At 37.8% G+C, this 22,017-nt stretch overlaps 1 protein-coding gene across 3 annotated transcripts in view; it reads left to right on the top strand.

Annotated features, from left to right (window-relative positions):
* Nucleotides 1-1,725: 1,725 nt before the first annotated feature.
* The window catches only part of GUCY1B1 (guanylate cyclase 1 soluble subunit beta 1), a 47,188-nt gene continuing 26,896 nt past the window's right edge, over nt 1,726-22,017 (top strand). The window contains exons 1-4 of one of the 3 annotated variants that reach the window (XM_002745298.6): nt 1,726-1,823; nt 2,466-2,539; nt 17,001-17,101; nt 20,167-20,285. In XM_002745298.6, coding sequence (XP_002745344.1) covers nt 1,821-1,823; nt 2,466-2,539; nt 17,001-17,101; nt 20,167-20,285 — 297 coding nt within the window. In that variant the 5' untranslated portion in view covers nt 1,726-1,820. Of the gene's footprint in view, nt 2,222-2,465; nt 2,540-17,000; nt 17,102-20,166; nt 20,286-22,017 lie in introns of all 3 variants that reach the window. The other 2 variants (XM_008992554.5, XM_017970180.5) reach the window with 2 other exon arrangements.

The following is a 22,017-nucleotide window of genomic DNA, read 5'->3' as shown; positions in this document are numbered from 1 at the left end:
GTACCATGCTTATTACTTGGGTGACAAAGAAATCTGTACACCAAATCTCCAAGATACGTAATTTACCGATTTAACAAACCTGCATATGTACCCCTGAAACTAAAAGTTAAAAAAAATCAGTTATGTAAAAGCAAAAAAATTCAGTTATGTAACAGTAAAAAAAATTCATCTTTGTAGAAAAATAAAAGATAGAGAAAGTTATAAGAAGAGTCATGGTCATTCCAGCCACTGCTTCTAATTACAGATGACAGCCAAATCAACACTTCCTGTGTTTCCTCTCAGACTGTTATTCTTACAGCAACATGTATGTGTCTTTGTTATTACCCACATTGCACCGTACTGTATACCGCCTCTAAAAAAATGGAAAATGATTACATTCCTGTGTTTTTTGTAAACCTGACAATACCTTTCTGCATCATCGTATGTCTAGTCACCCTCTTGTTTTTTCATGGTTGTGTAATGTGCCATTTTAATGGTTCAAAATTAGTGGTTAATGTTTGTTAAATAATGGTTAAATTTTTAATAGTTGTTTAAAACTAGGTGTTAGTTGTATGAAAGGCTGTCATCTATTTACTCATTCTACCACTGATGGACATTTTTTAAGTAATTTGTTGTTTTGTTTGTTTGCTGTACCACTATTTCCGTGTCAGTTTCCTTCATCATATCTCTCTGGTTGCTGATGCCAGCACAATCTTACTGTTTTGACATTTTCTCCAAACATATTGAGACTGTTCTCACAACAAACTATTCACATCTTAGAATACCCTCTGGCTTCTCAGGTACACTTGAGACTGACCTCACTTTTGACCTTGTTATAAAAGTCAACTGGAGTCCATACACGTCAGGTACAAACATCTTTAATAAGCTGCCACTTCCTGTTTCTCTCATCTCTCTATGGCAGGACTCGGAGCATAGTAGAATGTAGGCTGGAGGCAGAAAAGTTAAAGTCTGTGCATTTTTTACTGGTCCTTTTCTAGTTCTAGAGGGTTACAAACTCCCTTGAATTGTAGCTCCCGGATATGGGGTAGGGAACGGTGTCCCACTGGGATCAAGCCTAGAACATCGCTGGATCTTGTACCGTTTAGCAAAGGGCAGGACTGGATTTAACATGATGCCCGCCAAACTAAGTAACTGAAAATTTTTGGTGGTTCACTGAACTAGCCTCATTGACTAGAAGTAAAAATGTGTTTCTCTCAATATTATTAGCTTTAAATTTGCCATAAAACTGTCGTGGGACCAAGCCACAGAAGAAATGTTTATCCGCAAGACAAAGAAAAGCATGAGGATGCCAATAACGGAGGATATTCCTTTTAAGGCTTGTCCACTGCAAAGTACACACATACACACAAACACACCCTGCCCCCTTTTGCTTGTGTTACCACTGAGGGCAGATCTCTGAATAAATGATACATTCAGTGAGTCCACAAGAGCTGGATTTCCTCTGCTCCGGAATTCATGCAAGGAGCACGGCTGGGGATTCTCCACTGTCATTGTTACGGCCTCAAATGAAGGCCTTGTCACTGGGCGGGGGCGGGAAGGCACTGGAGCGCAGCAGCATTGAGAGCATCCGAATTCCCTCCTCTGTCCCTGATTGGTTGAAGATCTGGGGGGGGGGGCACCGACCAGCCCCCTGCGGCGCGACTCGCCATTGGCTAGGAAGAGGTGGCAATCAGGGCGGCCCGAGGCGGCTGTGCTAGCTCCAGCTCTCTGCTGCCTCCCCGGCCCGGTTGCGCTGTCGCCGCCGCCGCCGCTGCCTGGGTCCCTTCGGCTGGCCCTGCCTCTGCGTGGGGGCTGCCTCCCCGGCTCCCGGTGCAGACACCATGGTAAGTGCTCTCAGTCGGGTGCGGCCAGAACCTCACCCTTCCACTGCGGGCCTGGCAGCGAGGGAAGTGGCCGCGCAGCCAGAGCTTGGCTGAGGGGCCCTGGGAGCTCACCGCCCGCCACCGGAGCAGCCTCGCTCCTCGCCCGCGCCCTGGCAGGGGAGGTGGGAACGCCGGGAGTCTTGGCGGGGGCGATCGGTGCCTTTGCTTCCCAGGCGGGTTCTCCACGCCACACCGCAGCTTTCTGAGCTATGGAAGTGGAGGTGCGGCCGAGGCGTGGGGTCTTCCTGGCTCCGGCGGGCGCAGCCAATGTAGGAGGCTGAGCGCCGGCGGCAGGAAAAGCTCCGGGTTCGCGTCCCCGCGCTGCCCCCGATGCCCAGCCTCTCCAGGAGCGGTGACAGGTGATGGGGGGTAAGAAGGTAGCGTGGGGGTGGGGCAGATGGTAACGGGGAGAATCCCCCAGGGATTGGGGGCCTGCTCCCCCACGATACACCCCCTTTGGTGCACAGTACCCCTAAGGGAGAGGAGCCAGGGCGGGGTAAAAGGTTAAGCCAGCGCCTTGGGAGCAGAGGCAGTAGCCTCGCCCCTAAGCCGCTTCCCAGCTACAGCGGGTCCCTGAAGCTCAAGTCTCTCCTGTCCCCGCAGTACGGATTTGTGAATCACGCCCTGGAGCTGCTGGTGATCCGCAATTACGGCCCCGAGGTGTGGGAAGACATCAAGTAAGTGGCCGGCTCCCCTGGCTGTGGCCCCGGTCGGCGCCCTGCGTGGGAGGCCCCGCGCGCCTCGCCTGGTCCACAGCCTGCTCTCCCGGTCGCGGGCGCGCATCCTCCGAGGTGCCTCCGCGCGCCTCTCCCCGCTGCAGCTGCGCTCCCACGCTCCGGGACTGGAACCAGGAGGGGAGGGGCGGCTGGGGCCGGGCTGCGAGGGCGAGAACAGCCGAAAGGAGCCCCTAGGGGTCACCACGGCTTCCCGACCCAGCCTGAGCGTGGGAAAGCGCTGCTGGCGCTCTCAGGCTCTGCGGGCCCGGCAGCTCCCACGCGGACAGGGCCCCGAGGGACCACACGGCCTTCGCTAGGTTCCTGCGCCCGGAGGTGTTAGAAACAAACGGAAGACTTTGGCTTCTTTATGATTTACACACCTGGCATGTTAGGCCTTTTTGGTGTGCTAAAACGGGAGATTATTTCTTGAGCAACAATGAATTAATCGCATTTGTTCATTCTGAAATAAAGTGAAAATTGGAAGTTTTTCATTTTCCCCAAATCCCACTGACCCCCCCCTTCCCTTCCGCCTTTTTTTTTGTTGTTGTTTTTTTGTTTTTTTTTTTTGGTCTACTGTGGCGAAGACTTCCAGTTCTAGGAGGCATTCTAATTTCAGTCCTAGAGTTTTGAGCCCAGTACTGGGGATGTGAACGGAAATACCACACCCACCTGAGAGTTTAAACCTGTTGGAATGACTGATGGGTCAGCATGTCTGCAGGCAGGTTGATTATTTCACTCTAATAAAGTTCTCTCTCCTTTTCCCTCCCTCACTCTCATAAAATTTGCATTTAACTTATTGTATAGCTGACCACTACCAACAAACTACACCAAAACCGTATTTATGCACTTTCATTTTAAAGCGACAGTCAGACTATCACATTGTAACAAAGGTGGAAGTAAGGGTTATATGGGTGGGCAGATGGGACTGCACTGTTGTTATTGACTGATTTCCTATACTTACTGATTTTTATTTTGTTATATTAGGTAGGTGAGACTTCCATGCTGTTTTTCCCTAAGCACATTACAATTATTAGCAATCAATTCTAATAGGCCTTATTATGCAGTAACATGATGGTGATTTCTTATAACTATTTTTCCATAGAAATAACCAGGATTATATATTAAGCACTAAATGCAACATTTCTTTCCCCTGGATTTGTATCACTGAGCATTGCTTTCATGTTTTAGAAACAATTTATGTTATCCACAGGGCATATCTACAGATTATAACCAGAAACCACGATTTGGCAATTATGTGGTTGAATTCAATGAGAACATAAACACCAAAAGTTACTTGGGATTTGAATTTTGCTTAGCAGACAGATATCAGGAAAGCACACATCAAAAAAAAAAAAAAAGATTGTTAACAGTATGACAATTACAGAATTATTTTTAAGCCATTTCCTTTGTAAATTTATAAATGCAATATATATATCCTCTGTATGATGCTTTTGCATCTGTAAGATAGAAATTCCCAAATTTGCTGTTGGATATGCTAATGACAATGAATATGCTTAGAATTTTGAGAGCACAATAAAAGATGGCTGTTATTATTAAACAGTCATTATGCAATTTAACCAGATTTAGATTGTATATCCTAACCATTATCAGTTTAGATCACTGTTAAATACAGAGATGAAAAATAATACTTTATAGAGAAATGTATCCTTTAAAAACCTTAAATTATCAAGAGATTTGTTTATATTGGTCATATTTTCCTAGAGACAGTCCAAATATGTAATGTTTCAATTGATGAGAATTTAACTCTGCAAAATCAAAACTGAGAATATTGTGCCATTTTACTTTTAAAAATTATTTATTAACTTACTAATGTATCTTTAAGTAGTTTCCAACAGTATTCATAATTTGTCTAAATGATAAAAATTCCAATCATCCACAACATAATTTTTCTGGTAAAAATGAAACAAGTTATATTGGTCTTTCCTTAAATAAAACTACCTCAAGGTTATGCCCCTGCAAAGGAAAAACTGTGTCGCACTAGCATTGGTAATCCAGGTATTAGTGTTGATTATATGTCTAAGCATCCTTTGGTAGATCCCAGCTGGTCCTGGGTGTGGTTTAGAGTCTGGGCTAGAAAATGTGGTTGAACTCTCTGCACTGAGAGGATTAAAGCTCCTCCTTGGTTTCCAACCCAGTATCCCTGAGTAATTACTAAATTCTCCCTGGAAGAGCACTTGCTTTCCACAGAAAAGAATCTTGCTGCCTGGGGTGAGGGGAGGAGAAGCTGGAGGAGTATAATTGAAAAATGCTCCTTGGGTGATTCTGGTTCCTCCTCCCCTCCTCACACTCTGCTTTAGGGAATATTCAGCAGACATTGTTCCAAGCTGCTTTCTTGAAAAGAAAGCATCTTTTTATGAGAAGTTGAATATAGGAGGCAAAAAATTTTTTTGTCTTTGTAAGTACCAAATTCTTTTATTTTTTTTCTTTTGGTCTTTGAGAAACTATCTAAATTGATGTTTATACAAATTTACATAATTCTTTTTTGGTTCACTAGGAAATGGCCATCTATCCTTCATGCGAAAGGATGGGAAAAGATGCCAAACATGTAATGACAAATAAAACCCTAGGTAACAGATTCCAGACAGCAGACAGGAAAATTCTAAGTGGATAAGGGCCAAAAATGCTTCATTGTAAACTCAGTATCCACTTACACTCTTACCAACAATATAACCATTTCACAAAAGCTTAAAATTCCTCTTAAGAAGAAGAAAAATTGTCTAGACCAAGGACCAGCAAACTTTCTCTTCAAGGGCCGGATAGTAGATGTTTTAGATGTTGCAGGCCAATGCAAAATTGAGGATATTATGTAGCTAACAATATAACATTAAAATATAACCACTTAAAAATATTAAAATCATTGTTAGCTCCTGGACCAGGAAAAAGGAAAGAAACAATCAAACCAGACAAAGTGGCCTCCATGTGGTCTATAGGCTATAGTTTGCTGACCTCTGATTTAGACCATAATAAATGCAAAAAAAGCAAAGAGACCTCTGAATCTATTTCAAAGCTTGTTTTGTTGATTTCCTTTCAATATTCAGATAGTCCTTTTAAGAAGCTATGTTTCCTAAGTAATGACAAAAATAAATTATCAGGGTAGAAAATAAATAAAGTTAGGAGGGATACACCTTAGAAAAGCACCTAAATACTTGATTTCCCATCTCTGTTAGCCTTTCATTAGCCTTGACTAAACTCATCATTGCATCAAATTACTGGGTTTACTTTTAGATTTAAAATCTTTTTTTCTTCTTTCTTTCTTTTATCTGGGTGGTGGGGCAGAGGGCAATTAGAGATGGGGTCTTGCTGTGTGCCCAGCTGGTCTCAAACTCCTGTCCTCAAATGATCCTCTTGACTCAGCCTTTCAAAGTAGTAAGACTATATGCATGAGCCACCACGCCCAGTCCAGTTTTAGATTTTCTAACCTCACCGAAACATACAAATTATGAAGATAGATCAAAAACACTGAAAAATGCAAAATGATTAAAAGTCTATGAAAGTATGCTGTACTGATTATAAATCAGACAAAATGTTTATCTTTAATGAGGGTAGTCCGTGTTTTAGGCACTGAAGATAGAAAAGCAATGATGTAATCCTTACCTTCAAAAAAAATCTGGAGATTTCAGGATATTTTAGTCTTTTTAAAAATTTTTTTTTGCCTATAACTCAAATATGGAAATGTTTTGTCTGTTAGATAGCATATACTTCCAGTTTTGAAATTAGTGTGTCCTGTTAAATTTGCTAATCACAAATTAATCACTATGGTTCAAATAAGGAAACACTTTGCTATAAACTAGTTATGGGGCTTTCCACATTGCCTAAACTTTCCAAGCCTCCACTGCATAAAGGAAAAAATAATACTTTATAGTGTTGATGTAATGCATTGAATAATGTCTGCAACATGCTTCACACAGTTCTTGGCAATAGCCGAATAAATGATTATTATTTTTTATTTTATTTAGAATCAGAGTTTTTAAACTTTCCACTTCCTCAGTTTACTTGAAAGTTACGAAAACTCTCCTTTAAAAAATATTATTGCAGTCTATATTCTATCATCAGTGTAAATTTTTTTTTGCACTCTAGGATAAGTAATCATCATCATTATTTTTCATTATTTTGTTTTGAAATGCAACATATGCTCTTAATATCCATTGTATCAAAGCAAATTAAAAGAAACAAAAGAGCACATCACCATGTTTTGCCATGTTTTAATCAGATTTTCATATTTATGAAGGTGTGATTTAAACTTCTATACCTTTCTGTAGACCTGTGTAAGTAGGAATAAGCCAGCATATATTTTAAAGTAATAAGGGTACTTTATATTACAAAGCACTTTCAAATTTCCAAAGTTTTGTTCTCTCTATAATTTTGGTTGACTGCTGCAACATCCATTTGAAATAGGAAAAGACTGTCCAGCTCAATTTTTTAATTAAGAAAGCTGAGTTTTCAAGAGGCTATTTCCCATATGTAATTACCTACTGTCCAAGAGAACTTTATGTAGGAAGCTGAAAAGTGAGAACTTCATCTTTTGTTCTTTCTAGTGTCAGGTTTAATGCTTCTTTTAAGATATAATTGTGAAATAGGAATTAATGTAGTATAAAATGAAACCACATTTACTTTCTTGCTAAGAAACTTCCTTAGTACAAATAAATACATTAATATACAGACTAAAGAAATAAGTAAACCAGATCATTGTTAGGATCAGGATCCTTTTCTATAGAAAGATCTGCCAGTTAGCCTGAGAGACAGAGGAAGGCATTGCGTTGTATTGCATGTTGGTTGATAAGCTCACTAATGTTTGAAGTTATTTTTTGCAGCTGGAACTGGATGCTCAAGAGTATACTCCATCACATACCTGCTGCTGAGCTCTTTGCACGGGGCTTTTCCAGAATCTGGATTATGTCTGTGAGCAGCATGGCAGGCATCTAAGTGATAAAGCGGGTCATCACATGATCTCAGCGGTTTTGTGGGTGTTTCTTTTGAGTTCTGTTTTGTTTGCTTTATTTTGGTTCTGATGATCTGAGATATCTCCCAGAAATCAAGCTGGGTCTTGGAGTCTTTCTTTTCCTTGCATTCTGCAATTTGTTAGAATTAACAAAAAATTGGAGGAGCACATAATTTCATTTTGTGTGTCAGAAGGATCTTTGCACATTACAATGAGCATCAAAAATCAGAAAATCTGTATTCTCACTCTTAATATACCCAGATCTAGTTTTGGCAAACATTTACTAAGCAATTTTACTATTTGCAAGAACAATGTCCTTTCTACTTTCTCCAGCATAAGGGACTCTAGCAAATGTTTCGCTTTAATGTGTTGGAAAGCTATAGTTAAGAGTTGATGCTGTGCAGACATCAACAGGAAAACACACTTAAGGAAATGAACGCCATAAAGAACTCTAACTGGCTAGATCCAAGGGTCACAGCTCAGCAGACATGAGTACTTGCAGCTTTTCCGTTCTCTCCTTTGCCTCCTTCTTCATCAAAGAGGAAATGGTGGAAGAAAAAATGTCTTTATTGCTTATGTCTAGCAAAATGGAGCATCTTTTTCTGTATCAAACTATATCAAAAGATAGTGAAGTTAAAGTGGTTTTTAGTTCAGGTAAAAGTAGACATTCTGAAGTATTTATTGGATCTCCTTGTTACCGTGGCTTTGGTTCTGTAGCATATTCTGATCTACTTGCCCTTCATTGTTGTATCATGAAATATGAAAGTGTTAACTTTATAGAAATTCTTTGTGGTCAATCTTCAGTAACCCACACATGGAAACCTTCCACTCAACTTGTCCTACATACCCTTAGTACTCTAACTCCATGGGCTGGAGTTATTATTTTCAGCCACACTGAGCCTTAAATGTGTCAGTTTAACACCTGTGCTTTTTATGCTCTCCTGTTCTCCACCTTCCCCAACCCTCCTGTAAATGTAACATCTCTCAGCTTTGAGATGTCAAAACAAATGTTACTTCTTAAGGGAACCTACTCTCATACCCAAACTTTTCCCTTCCTTCACAGTACTGTAATGCAAGTTTGCACTTACGTATTTGTGTTATCAATTAATGTCTATCCTCCTTAACTCTAGCCTCCATTACTCTTTCTAGAGTGCTTTCTCTCCCTCTCTCTATATATTCACATTTTTAATTTCCAAAGAATAGAGCACACATATATTTCTACCAAAGATTTTTTTCTGCAACCAGAAATTTATGTCAGCATAGGACATCTTCAACTACCATTTAAATTTAAGCTGTTTTGAAATAGACATCTATTTTTCTCCCAGATTTATTGAGATAAAATTGACAAACAAAAGATATATATTTAAGATGCATAACTTGATGTTTTGATGTACATATGCATTGTGAAATAATCACCTAAATCAAACAGATTGTCATATTTGTCACTTTACATGGGTAACCTCTTTTATTTGTAGTGAGAACACATAAGGCCTACCCTCTTAGCAAATTTCAAGTGTTCATTATAGTATTGTTAACTATAATAATTCATTGCAATTGTTTGTAGTCACATTGCTTTGCAAAATAAACATTTCTCATATCAGCAAAGGCAGAAGATACAGCAATATAGCAATACATAATAGCACTTCCTTTTGGAAGATTCAGAGTTCTTTTATGTTTTCTCATGTCATATGTGGATATATTGGAAGGCCTAAGAACTCTTGTTAGAATGACAACTTCATATGTCAAAAGACAGTTACTAGATTGAATTCAGTAAATGATTGAATCCTTTAGCAAGTATCTGAAAGGCAGGGACGTGTGGTGCTGTTTAAAGTCAGTGTCATAGACTGTAGGTAAATGTTTAGAATACTGAAATTAAATTCGAAAAGCAGATGGGCTCTCACCATGTCATGCTATTTTGAATGTAATATGTCACGTATATTAAATACATACCATATGGTTCTGCAGTCACAGTCCTACGTGTTTGATACTCATTATCTCAGTTAATCCTCATTACCACCACAGAAAATAGATTCCTTCATTATCCTCATTTTGCAAATAAAAGAAGGGAGACTTAAAAAAAAAATTATTTTATTAATTATTAGAGCTGGGATTTGCACTCAGATAGAGTTGTAATTATCATGTGTTTTCCTCCAAAGAGGAGGAAGGACCTATAACCTTCTTCTTTCCAAAGACAGCTAATTTAGCAGGGACATGAGCAATGTTTACCACCTGCTGGTTTTCTTTTCTCTTGGAATGTTCAAGCCTGCCCACAAGTGATTTTTGACAATAATATTTTTAAAGGTAAATTAACAACGAAGCATACACACAACTGTCAAAGCAAAATCGTTTGTCTGATAAAGCTGCTGAACATGGCTCATCAGCTCAAATGAAAATTTGTAAGGTTTGTGGATATGTTTTCAAAATTGGAGAAATTACCGTTAAGGGTCTCTTGGGTCAAGCTGGTCATAGAAAGAAACAAGGAATTAGATATCAAGAGTGTTGTTGCTTCGCCTAAATCTAAGGTATAGGTGTCACTCATGACAGCATTTATTGTTACTGTTTACAGTGCTTGGATGAGTGAACACGTTGACATGAAAGGACTGACATTTACCAACTAAAAAGGGGTTCAAAAATGAAGCTGTTACTGGATTTAAATGGCCTGCCCCTCCCCTTCTAGTCTGCAGCTCCCTTGACTAGAGTCTCTCCTTTGGGGTTCAAGCTTACTGAGAATCATTCGATTGGACTATTGAAAATTCAGAGGCTATTCATGCCTCACAACCACTTAGGAAAAAGCAATATGAAGTTTTGCTTTTTAGATTTTATGTATAGTTACCATCCACAGTTTATAGTGGGAAATTTTAGTTTTAATAATGGTTGAGCACAATGCAACATTATGGTACCATTTCAGCTCACTATGATGGACCATTCTAGGATGTATTACCAAGATGACGTCTACATGCTGTTTTTTAATACAGCATGTGCTCTGATAATGTTGTTTATAGGATCAATAGTCTCTTGGAGCTGTCATTGGCCAGGTTGATTGCTTGAACCTGATTGACCTTTTTGGCCCAAGAGCAGATTTATGTTGAGATTATGTTTTCAAGATGCCTGTATTCAGGCTCTCCCATTTCAAAATACTCCATGGGAAACTTCTTTACCTGAAATATAGCAGTCTTGTCATATTCTTAACTTACTTAACATACAGAAGCAAGAGCTCAAGGTCAGAATATGAATTCAGTTCACATATTGTAGTTAAGGAATATCTCCTTGTATGTGAAGTTAGAAATCTTGCCTGGACATTTTGGACAAATTGTATACCTAGTTTTAAAAAATAAATAATAAAAAACATTCTTAATTTTGAAAGCACATGATGGACTTTTGTTAGTAATGTTTGATTGCTTTTTTTGTTTGTTTTAATTAGATTTGTTTTTGTAGCGAGCTTGGAAACATGGAGAAATCAACTTAATTAATTCACTCATTTTAAAATATGTATACATTTATTAAGCACATGCTCAATTCCAGGCACCTGGTTAGGCACAAGTGATTACATTTTTTTTTTTTGAGACGGAGTTCCGCTGTTGTTACCCAGACTGGAGTGCAATGGCACGATCTCGGCTCACTGCAACCTCTGCCTCCTGGGTTCAAGCAATTCTCCTACCTCAGCCTCCCGAGTGGCTGGGACTACAGGCACTCACCACCATGCCCAGCTAATTTTTGTATTTTTAGTAGAGACAGGGTTTCACCTTGTTGACCAGGATGGTCTCGATGTCTTGACCTCGTGATCCACCCACCTCGGCCTCCCAAAGTGCTGGGATTATAGGCGTGAGCCACCGCGCCCGGCCATGATTACATTAAAAAAAAAAAAAAATCCCTACTTACCAAACACCACCACTATAAAAATACCAACTACCTCCTTGTGGAAAAGTAATTAGTATTAATACAGAATCTGCTTAAATTTCAATAAATAAGAGTAAGTAGGAAGTTGATTGCTATTGGGAAACTATTTCACTTATACATATTCAACTTCTAAAAAGTTATTGTGGCTACAAATACAAAGAATGTGATTATTTCTCATTTTGCTCCCAGGTGAGAATTTGACCTTTATTTTTAAAGCTCTTAGGGAGACAGAGCTTGTTTTTTTTTTTGGCTATTTTAGTTTGTAAGTTCTATCAGCGAATCTGCATACTACATGCACATTTAGTTTAATTATTTGATTCTGAATAAAAATTTCTAAGATTTTGCTGTCATTCCTCCCTTCTCTTCTCCCACTTGCAATTCCTCTTTCCCCTTTTCCCTTCTTCCTTCATCTCCAACTACTACAACCTACCAGTTAGAGGAAGTATCAGGCATTGTGTGAGAAGTACTATTCTAAGGTTTTTGCATAGATTAATCCTTCTAACCAACACAGTGACCAGAGGTAACTGCTGCTGTTAGTCTGTTTTACAGATTAGGAAATGAAACACAAAGAGGTGAATCTGCCCAAACTACACGGGATTCGCTTAGTTGTTTATTTTGCATACTGTGTGAGGAGAGACTTTGACTTATGACAGAGATGAAATCAAGGGAATTTCTCTTTATCTGGGTTTACCTGTTAGCTGAAGAAAGTGCTTTTAAAATTTTATCCAGCCTCTCTAAATATTTATTATTGTCTGCTGACCTCTTTCATTGAGTAATTCACTGAGTAGAAAAAGTCAGTGCTTAACCCAGGCAGAGTCATTGGGTATCTAAATATGGCAAGTCATAGTATTTGGAAGTAGTGAAAGGCTGTGTTCACTTGGGATTAGGTAGGGCTTTTACAATTAAAAATAATAATAGAAGCAACTATCTGGCATGTTCTTCACATGTACCCCAAAACCTAAAATGCAATTAAAAAAAATACACACACACACACACACACACACACACACACGTATGTATGTATTATAATGTGTTTTAAGCAAAATGTTATGAGTTAAAAAGTTAAAAATAAAATGTTTTAAAATAAAAAAATTAATAATAATAGTAAGCAGCAACAGAATGTAACACAAACTAAGATACATGAGAATTGCAGTGCTGTGGGTTATTATTTGATAGATGAGCTCTTGAACACAGTTTAATCCAATTTACTTATAGCTTCACATGGTATTTTTTATCATCTAAGAAGCATTGAAAAAATGACAGTATGTCCAGAATTTTCAGGAAGGCTTTTAAAATGTGGTTGTCAGAGAAACCTGTGGTTTTTCTCATGTGTAAAATAAGTTTAATTTAAATAATAAGGAAATTGCATAATTTCCCTACTATGTAATTATATAATTACATAATCATAATGTAATAATGTATATGTAATACAACAATTTAAACAAAATTGGAACTCAAAAAACAATTCTGGAAGAGTGAATGAGTCTAGAAAATTTTATTAATATACTTGGCTGAATTTGGATAATTTAAGCCCAAATAAACTCTACTGATCACAAAAATAAATTTTAAGTGGTTAGAAATGTTATTCCTATCTTTGCTTTTGAGAGAAGTACTTAAAAGTTATGGGATAGCAAAGTGGGGAATGGAGAATTATGAGGTAATATTTGAATTGTGTAAATTGTGTAATCTAAATACTAGCTTACTTCCTAACCTTTCTTACATATACTGGTCGCCCTCTGTGACTTCAGGTAGCAGATGAAAAAACAGCTCTAACACTAGGAGAAAGAACTGTGCAATGTAGGAAGGGAAGGCATTAAAGCTTTCCTCAAAGGACAGTGGCAGCTATATTTTGCAGAGTGCTGAGAAATGGTTATTATCACGTCTGTGCTTTTTGGGGGCTAAAACAGTTGACAGCATGAAGTCCAATTACAAATAAATGTACCTAGAAGTTAGAAGAAAAGTTTTATTGAGAATTGAGAGACAACAGAGAAGGCTTTGTTGACTCAAAGTTTCTACTAGCTTCAAAGGCCATATTGTCTGAAACTATTTCTTAGTACTCCTTTTTCACTGTAAATTTTCCTTCTCAGTTTAGTGTTTTAAACCACTTCGCACTAAAGAGTTTGTGATATCTCCAATTAGCTTTTGCAATATTTCCAGTTAGCATTTCCCCTGAAAGGAAAGAAGATGAAAAATAGGCTAGAGAAGGAAAAGAAGTGGTCCCAGAAAGGTTAGGTTTAAGGTGGTAAGAACGTAGTTTCCTGCTCAAGCCCTTTTTCAGATGTCACTGTCCCCATGAAGCCTACCATGAGCACATATGTATGTTGTCCTCATATGTATATGGCATCCAGCCCTTCCTCTTGCATTTCCACTCTCATGTCTTCATCCTGAGCTCCACTTCCTGTCGCATCTATCACTTCATAATTTATTACATCATTTGTTATATATCATGTTTATTACTTATTACTTGTTTCTGACAGCTAAAATATAAGCTTTATGAGGGCAAAGATCTTTATTAATATATTAAAAGTGCATAGAAAAGTATTGGGACATAATAGGCATCCAAATATTTGTGGTAAACCTCTTCCACCAGAAAAAAGAAAAAGAGAAAGGGTAGCCACACATTCCCCCAAAGATATAAATAAAAAGTCCTAAGTACTTTCAATAATTAAAAGGAATTCAGAGTGAAATTTTTAAGGAAGATTATTATTTCCTTCTATGTATTACTGTTTAATTTCTATTTCAGTCCCCACCAGGGAGCATTGACACTGGTCATTTCAGGAAGTAAAGCTTCGAAGATAAGGGGGCTTATTTTAATAAAGAGAGAGAAAGGAAAGGAGGAATGCATTGACTCATCATTAGGGGATTTCTGAGGAAATGGCTGTTCTGCTATTTTTTGCAGAGGGACTGTGGATTCTGCTTGTACTCACTTATTTATGGGTTACTAGAGATTGGTGAGTGTTTCCAACAAACTGAGTTTATTACAGAAATTTATGTAATTGACTTACTGCAACTGGAAGAAACAGAATGATAAAAACATGAATACATTTCTACTTTACTGTGTCTGTAATTAGAATGTTCTGTCAGAGACTCCAAAATTTTAATCTATCGATCAGTGTTGTTTCATAATAAAATGTTAACAGCAAAATGACAAAACCCAGGGTATATGTATCCTTCAAACCAGTAATCCCATTCCTAGGAATTTGTACCATTTTTACATAGAAGTATAAGAAGCTACAAAGATACTCATCACATTTTTTATACTTGTGGAAATAATAGCCATCTAACTACCTACCAAGACTTCAATATGTCTATAATGCAATTTTATGCAGCCATGGTATAGAAGTATAATTATTGATATGAAAAGATATCCATCAAATATCCACTCAATTGAGGAGGTTTTAAAGCAGTATATTCTCTATATAAGTATATTCAAGCATGAACAACTTGGAAATTATATTAGCAGTGATGGTGGATGATAATTTTCTCTATTTAGCTTTTCCTTTCCTGTACTTATATTTCTACAATTAGAAATTAGAATGCAGAAAATATATAGTAGCATTTATCAGAGGATACGATGATGTTTGTATATTACATTTTTATAATTTTTAGATATCTCACTGACTTTAGATATTAAAAAGACTTGAGGTTTTTGAAGAGTTGTGTCGCTTTTGTATAACAGCTGTTTATGTTTGGAAAAAGGAAGAATTTCATATTTTATGTGCAGTGTTGTAATTGTTTGAGTAGATATGGGGGGCACTCTAGTCACTGGGAATATGTATAAGGCTTTAACTGCTTAGAGCATACTTTTGTACACTTTATCTTTTTACTGTTGTGGAAGGTGAAGTATCTGTTGCTACCACTTCAGAAAAGAGAGGTTTTGTTTGTTTGTTTCTTTGCTTGTTTCCTGAGACAGGATCTGGCTCTGTTGCCCAGGCTGAAGTGCTGTGGGAAGATCATGCCTCACAGAGGCCTCAACCTCCCAAGGCTCAAGCAAGATTCTCCCAACTCAGTCTCCCGAGTAGCTGGGACTACAGACTGTGCGCCACCATGCCTGTCTAATTTTTTTGATTTCTAGTAAAGAAGAGGTCTGGGTATGTCACCCAGCCTGGTCTCAAATTCCTGAGCTCAATGGATCCGCCCACCTGGGCTTCCCAAAGTGCTGGGATAACAGGTGTGAGCCATCACACCTGGTCAGAAAAGAGATATTTTAATGTTTATGTACTTTATGTGATTTTCACAGGTTCATTTAGCTGGTAAATCCTGCTTTCTGAAATGTAGATCTCTGTACTAATCAAAAACATGCTTAAAAAAAAAAAGTTATGCTGGGTGCTGTGGCTCACGCCTGTAATCTCAGCACTTTGGGAAGCCCAGGTGGGCAGATTACTTGAGGTCAGGAGTTTGAGACTAGCTTGACCAACATGGTGAAACCCTGTCTCTACTAAAAATACAAAATTAGCCGGGCATGGCAGTGCATATCTGTAATCTCAGCTACTTGGGAGGCTGAGACAGGAGAATTGCTTGAACCCGGGAGGCAGAGGTTGTGGTGAGCCAAGATCGCACCACTGCACTCCAGTCTGGGCAGCAAGAGTGAAATTTCGTCTCAAAAAAAAAAGCTATGAATAAATTCAGGAAAATAAATTATATGCTCTGAAGAGACAGAGGATGTTTTTAAGACTATCTGCATACTAAGATGAGGATATAAGACATACCACCATTTGGAATTTTTCCCTTGAGCATACACAGGTATGGTCATGAGTGGCAGCCGTGATAGCACAGCTTCTGAAGGAGAGAAAGTGACTGAGGCCTGCCTTGACAATATTTAAGGAGTTATTTGAGCCACTGTGTTGCAAGTTCACCTGATTCTAGTGCAAGTTTCCTTTGTTTTCTCCTGGCAACATACAGGGATTTAGATGAATTGGATTGAGTGTAAGAGTGTTAAGAGGTTGACGTCCAAGCTCCATGTATTTTTGTGACGTTAATATTGGCAATGATATCTGGAACTTAGTTTTTTTCTACAGTTGGCTGTTGTACTTGAGCTCTCCAGTGCTCTGTTCTGCTTTATTTTTCTCCAATGTATAATACTTACCATTATATGTTATTTATTAATTTTATGTTGTGTCTGTCTTCCCAGAATATAAGTGTTGCAAGAAGTCAGGGATTTTTGTCTGTTTTACTCAAAATTGTACCCCAAGTGCCCAGAACAATGTCTGGCACATAATAAGGACTCCAGAGAAACTTGCTAAACATTTATTAACCCCAAAAGTTATTTAATTAATTATATTTAATGGCAGATACTGTATTGAGCAGCAGAGTACTATGTCCTGTTAGTCTTGCTAAAATATACTTAAATATATCATTTTAATTTAGAGAGGGAGACATGCGTCATTTTTGCTTTCTCACTAGAATTTTAGATACATGATACTTATTTAAACAGATTCGCCAAGAAACAAATTCTATTTCAGAGATAAAACCATTGTTTATATTATTATTATACCCATAATAGCTATTTTTTTTTAACTTCAACTTTTTTCTTCCGTCTCTCTCTCTCCTGTTTTTGTTTTCCAGAAAAGAGGCACAGTTAGATGAAGAGGGACAGTTTCTCGTGAGAATAATCTATGATGACTCCAAAACTTACGATTTGGTCGCCGCTGCAAGCAAAGTCCTCAGTAAGTTGGATGCAGCTTTCCTACTTTGGCTAAGTTACACATGGAAGCTCAAAGAATGCATGGGTCAAGATCGCAACGTAGGGTCATCTAAGTTGTGCAGAGCATTTGTACAACTTGCATAGTTGTGTGGCTGACATCCACATATCATATTAGTCTCAGGCTATGCTGAGTCTTATTTTTTTCTTTTACAGGTTCTTTAGAAAATGGAGAAGAGTAAATGTGCTCTTGTTGTTGTTATTGTTTGAGAGACGATCTGGCTTTGTCACCCAGGGTGGAGTGCAGTAGTCCCAGTGCAGTAGTGGCCTAACCCCGGCTCACTGCATCCTCCACCTGCCAGGTTTAAGTGATCCTCCCATCTCAGCCTTCCAAGTAACTGGGACTACAGGTGTAAACCGTCACACCCAGCTAATTTTTTTGTATTTTTGGTAGGGATGAGGTTTCGTCATGTTGCCCAGGCTGGTCTTGAACTCCTGAGCTCAAGTGATCTACCTGCCTTGGCCTCCCAAAGTGCTGGGATTGCAGGTATGAGCCACCATGCCAAGCTGAGTCAGTCCTTTGTCTCCCTTAATAGAAAACCATGTAACAAGGAAGAAAAGAAAGTTATTAATGTAACAACATCAGTTGTGGTGTCAACAATACAGTAGTTATTCAAGTATAATATGTGTTCTCTCCAAATCTCTTTTGCAGTCAGGAGTTATATTAGCTATTGGTAAAAGAAATGTGAAACTGAGATCTACCACAGACAAATATCTTTCTTAAGAAGGCGGAGTTTTAAAAACCTCATGGAAAAAAAGTTGTTCTCTAAGTAGTATCTGTTGTTCCCATAATGCTTATTTATTTATTTATTTTTAGACGGAGTTTTGCTTTTGTTGCCCAGGCTGAGCAATCTAGGTTCACCTCCACCTCCTGAATTCAAGAGATTCTCCTGCCTCAGCTTCCTGAATACGTGGGATTACAGGCATGCGCTGCCACACCCAGCTAATTTTATATTTTTAGTAGAGATGGGATTTCTCCATGTTAAGTCAGGCTGGTCTCAAACTCCTTATCTCAGGTGATCTGCCCACCTCGGCCTCTCAGAGTGCTGAGATTATAGGTGTGAGTCGCCGCACCTAGCCCATAGCACCTAATTTTTAACTGGGCTATAGTCTGGAAACAATCGAATAAAGCTTTTAGCTCTGCTAAATATAACTAGAAAAGCAAATACTATCTATAATAGAATTTTTTTAAAAGATTGGTAAATGTTTAATAATAAGAAAAATATCTAGCCCCTTTAGCAATCAAAATGGAAACAAATATGAAGGAATTTTTTTCTTATTAATTTGGCAGTTTAAAAAATGAAATATCTAGTGTAACAATAGAGAATTAATGGGAAAATCATACACATTTTTAATATGATGGTAATTAAGACAACTTTTTTGGAAAAAAGCCTTCTAAAAACATTAAACCCTTCAGGAATTTTTCCTTAATAAGTTATTAGACCTCTTTGCATTAAGATTTATGTATGTGTTTTCATGTCAGAGTTCCTTATATTATCAAAAACTGAAAGAAAAAGCCTACATTTTCAATAAGAAGGGATTGGTTAAATAAATTATTGCATCCATATGTTGAATTAGATAGCAATTAAAATTGATAACTAGCACTTTGGGAGGCCAAGGTGGGTGAATCACTTGAGTCCAAGAGTTGAAGACCATCCTGGCCAACATGGTAAAACCATGTACTAAAAATACAAAATTTAGGTTTGGTGGCAGATGCCTTGTAGTCCCAGCTATTCAGGAGGCTGAGGGAGGAGAAATCACCTGAACCTGGGAGGCAGAGGTTGCAGTGAGCCGGGAACACACCAGTGCACAACAGCCTGGGTGACAGAGTGAGACTTTGTTTCAAAAAGACAAAAATTGATACAGAAAAATCACAAAAATTTTAAGTTTAAAAAACATTAATGATTGTTTATTAAGAAAAAAAGCAGGACAGCAGGGTACATACTATATATAATCAGGTTATTAAATATACATATTTATATTAAGAAAGACTATCTTGTAACAAAATACTGTCATGTACATTCTTGATTAAAAAAATTGTGTTTTTTTGGGAAAAGATAAGTAGTATGTCAAAAATATGCTTTAACAAGGTCAAAATTAAGTACAGGGTGAGTATTTCTTGTCTAAAACTCTTGGAACCAGAAATGTTTAGGCTTTAAGATTTTTTTTGGATTTTGGAATATTTTCGTATTCATAAGAAGATATCTTGGGGATGGGATTCAAGTCAAAACACAAGATTCATTTATGTTTCATGTACACCTTACAGACATAGGCTGAAGGCAATTTTATACAACATTTTTTTTTTTTTTTTTTGAGACGGAGTCTCGTTCTTGTTACCCAGGCTGGAGTGCAATGGCGCGATCTCGGCTCACCACAACCTCCACCTTCTGGGTTCAGGCAATTTTCCCGCCTCAGCCTCCTGAGTAGCTGGGATTACAGGCATGCGCCACCATTTCCAGCTAATTTTTTGTATTTTCAGTAGAGACGGGGTTTCACCTTGTTGACCAGGATGGTCTCGATCTCTTGACCTCGTGATCCACCCGCCTCGGCCTCCCAAAGTGCTGGGATTACAGGCTTGAGCCATCGCGCCCGGCCCAATTTTATACAATATTTTAAATGATTTTCCATGTGAAACAATGTTTTGGCTACAATCCATCACATGCGTTCAGGTGCAGAATTTTCCACTTGTGGTGTCATGTTGGTGCCAAAAAAAAATTGAGATTTTTGAGCATTTCAAATTTCAGATTTTCAGATTAGGTATGCTCCACTTATAATTTGTTATATAAACTGAGAAACTGGTTGCTTTGCTTGTAAATGCAAATATATATCATTAACATGTTTATACATTGCCTTCTCTGACTTCATTGTATTGTCCTGGCCAGATTTTTTCATATGATCTATGTTTGCCATTCACAAAAATTGAAGACATTTAAAATTATTTTAACAAACACTTATCCTCGTTCTTTCTATGAATAATAGTTCACCTATTACATGCTTTTTTCTCCACCCCTTCTTGAACCTGTAAAATAGATCTTAATGCTGGAGAAATCCTCCAAATGTTTGGGAAGATGTTTTTCGTCTTTTGCCAAGAATCCGGTTATGATACAATCTTGCGTGTCCTGGGCTCTAATGTCAGGGAATTTCTACAGGTAAGCATAGCTATTGGAGGGTCTTGAACACATTTTAGCATATTTTGCTACACATTTTTTTTCTTTAATTTCTGGTTGCTGATAATGAATATGCAAGTCGTAAATTAATGGTCCCTGAAAAACTACACATGATCTTTTGTCATCTGTTCAACTGCCTTTTTTTTTTTTTGGTAATGGCTATATATGCTAGTGGTTGTGGTTTTATTTTTATGTTTTAGACATCTTATATGGTCTTATTTTTTATTTGCAAAACATTCCTAGTTTGTAGATATAATCAAGCAATGTATCAATATTTATGAAATTCTACTTGGAGCTCATTGTTGAGGAAAAGGTAGCAGGGATTTCAGGTGTTCTGTCACAAAAACATACTTAAGATCCATTTGCATGAGTTACATATTAGTTAATCAGCTATACTAAGGAAAATAGGAAACAGTCCAAAGTCAGCCTCAGGTGGAAAAGATAATGCAATCAAAGGCCTTTGTCTTACTTTCTTGTTAGAATTGCCTTAAAAGATTTTGCTAGTAAATTACACATTAGATGAGAGACTATTTCTGGATTGACTATACTATTTTAAGCACTGGCACTTGTGAGACCCTCTTCTTGAAATGTGTTAACATTGAAAATTATGTGGTTGTTTGCAAAGGATATTTCTAAACTGGCTGCTGAAAGCGGCCAGATCTTGCTGGAAAATGATGTCAGTGCAATACTAGCTGAACTGAAGCCCAGTTTTGAGGGAATGTAAACTACTTTCAATCCAGCTGCATTATTGATTTTACAGCCAAAATAAGAACTTTAGTGTTTAATCAAAATGTCTGTTGTTTACATAGTGACATTTTTCTTATAAACTTAAAACAGCGTTAAATCAACTTGGAAACTGGTTAGCAATCTCCTGCCATGAGTTTACCAAACTACTGGTGTCAAAAAAAGTGCCACTTCCAAGTGAAGTAATTGCCAAAAGATATTTAAATAAAATTGAACAGCCAGCATTTAATGGGATTATTTTAAATGGATTAAAGTTTGATACTTAAATATTTGGGTGGATTTGGTGTTTTTGAATACATAGGTCACTTTTTAGTACTTTTGTTGACCACTATCAACTTACCAGCAACTTTCATTTGATCTATCTGACTTTTAACTCTCTCTCTCTCTCTCTCTCAATGGCCATGTTTACATAACAAAACAAAGATTCAAATGGTTTTATTAATTCTTTTTTAAAAATTTTTTTACCTCTACTCATTGTGACCATCTGCTAAGCTTGTTACCGCACAGTAAGAGAGCAAGCAGACTTTTAGGTGTGTTTCTCTGTGTTCTGGTGCTGCTTGATTCAATAGGACAGGCACTAGTTGCAAGAGGCTACTCAGCATTTAAAATGAGATGTGCAAACTGGGCGGTGACTCACACCTGTAGTCCCAGCTACTCAGAGGCTGAGGCAGGAGGATTACTTGAGCCTGGGAGATGAAGGCTGCAGTGAGCTATGATCACACCACTGCACTCCAGCCTGGGTGACAGAGTGAGACCCTATCTCTACATACATACATACATACAACAAAGCATGATGTGTTGTAAGTGTAAAATACACACCAGATATCAAAGACAATATAAAAAGAATAAAAGATGGCTTATTTATAGTTTTATATTGATTTCATGTTAAAATGATAATATTTTGAATATATCTGATTTTATAAAATTTAGTTAACATAGCTTTAAATTACACACTATTTTAGTTCATTTT

The sequence above is a fragment of the Callithrix jacchus genome, chromosome 3 (assembly GCF_049354715.1).
Source record: "Callithrix jacchus isolate 240 chromosome 3, calJac240_pri, whole genome shotgun sequence".
NCBI classification, from domain to species: Eukaryota; Metazoa; Chordata; class Mammalia; order Primates; family Cebidae; genus Callithrix; species Callithrix jacchus.
This window is presented reverse-complemented; position numbering and strand designations above follow the sequence as displayed.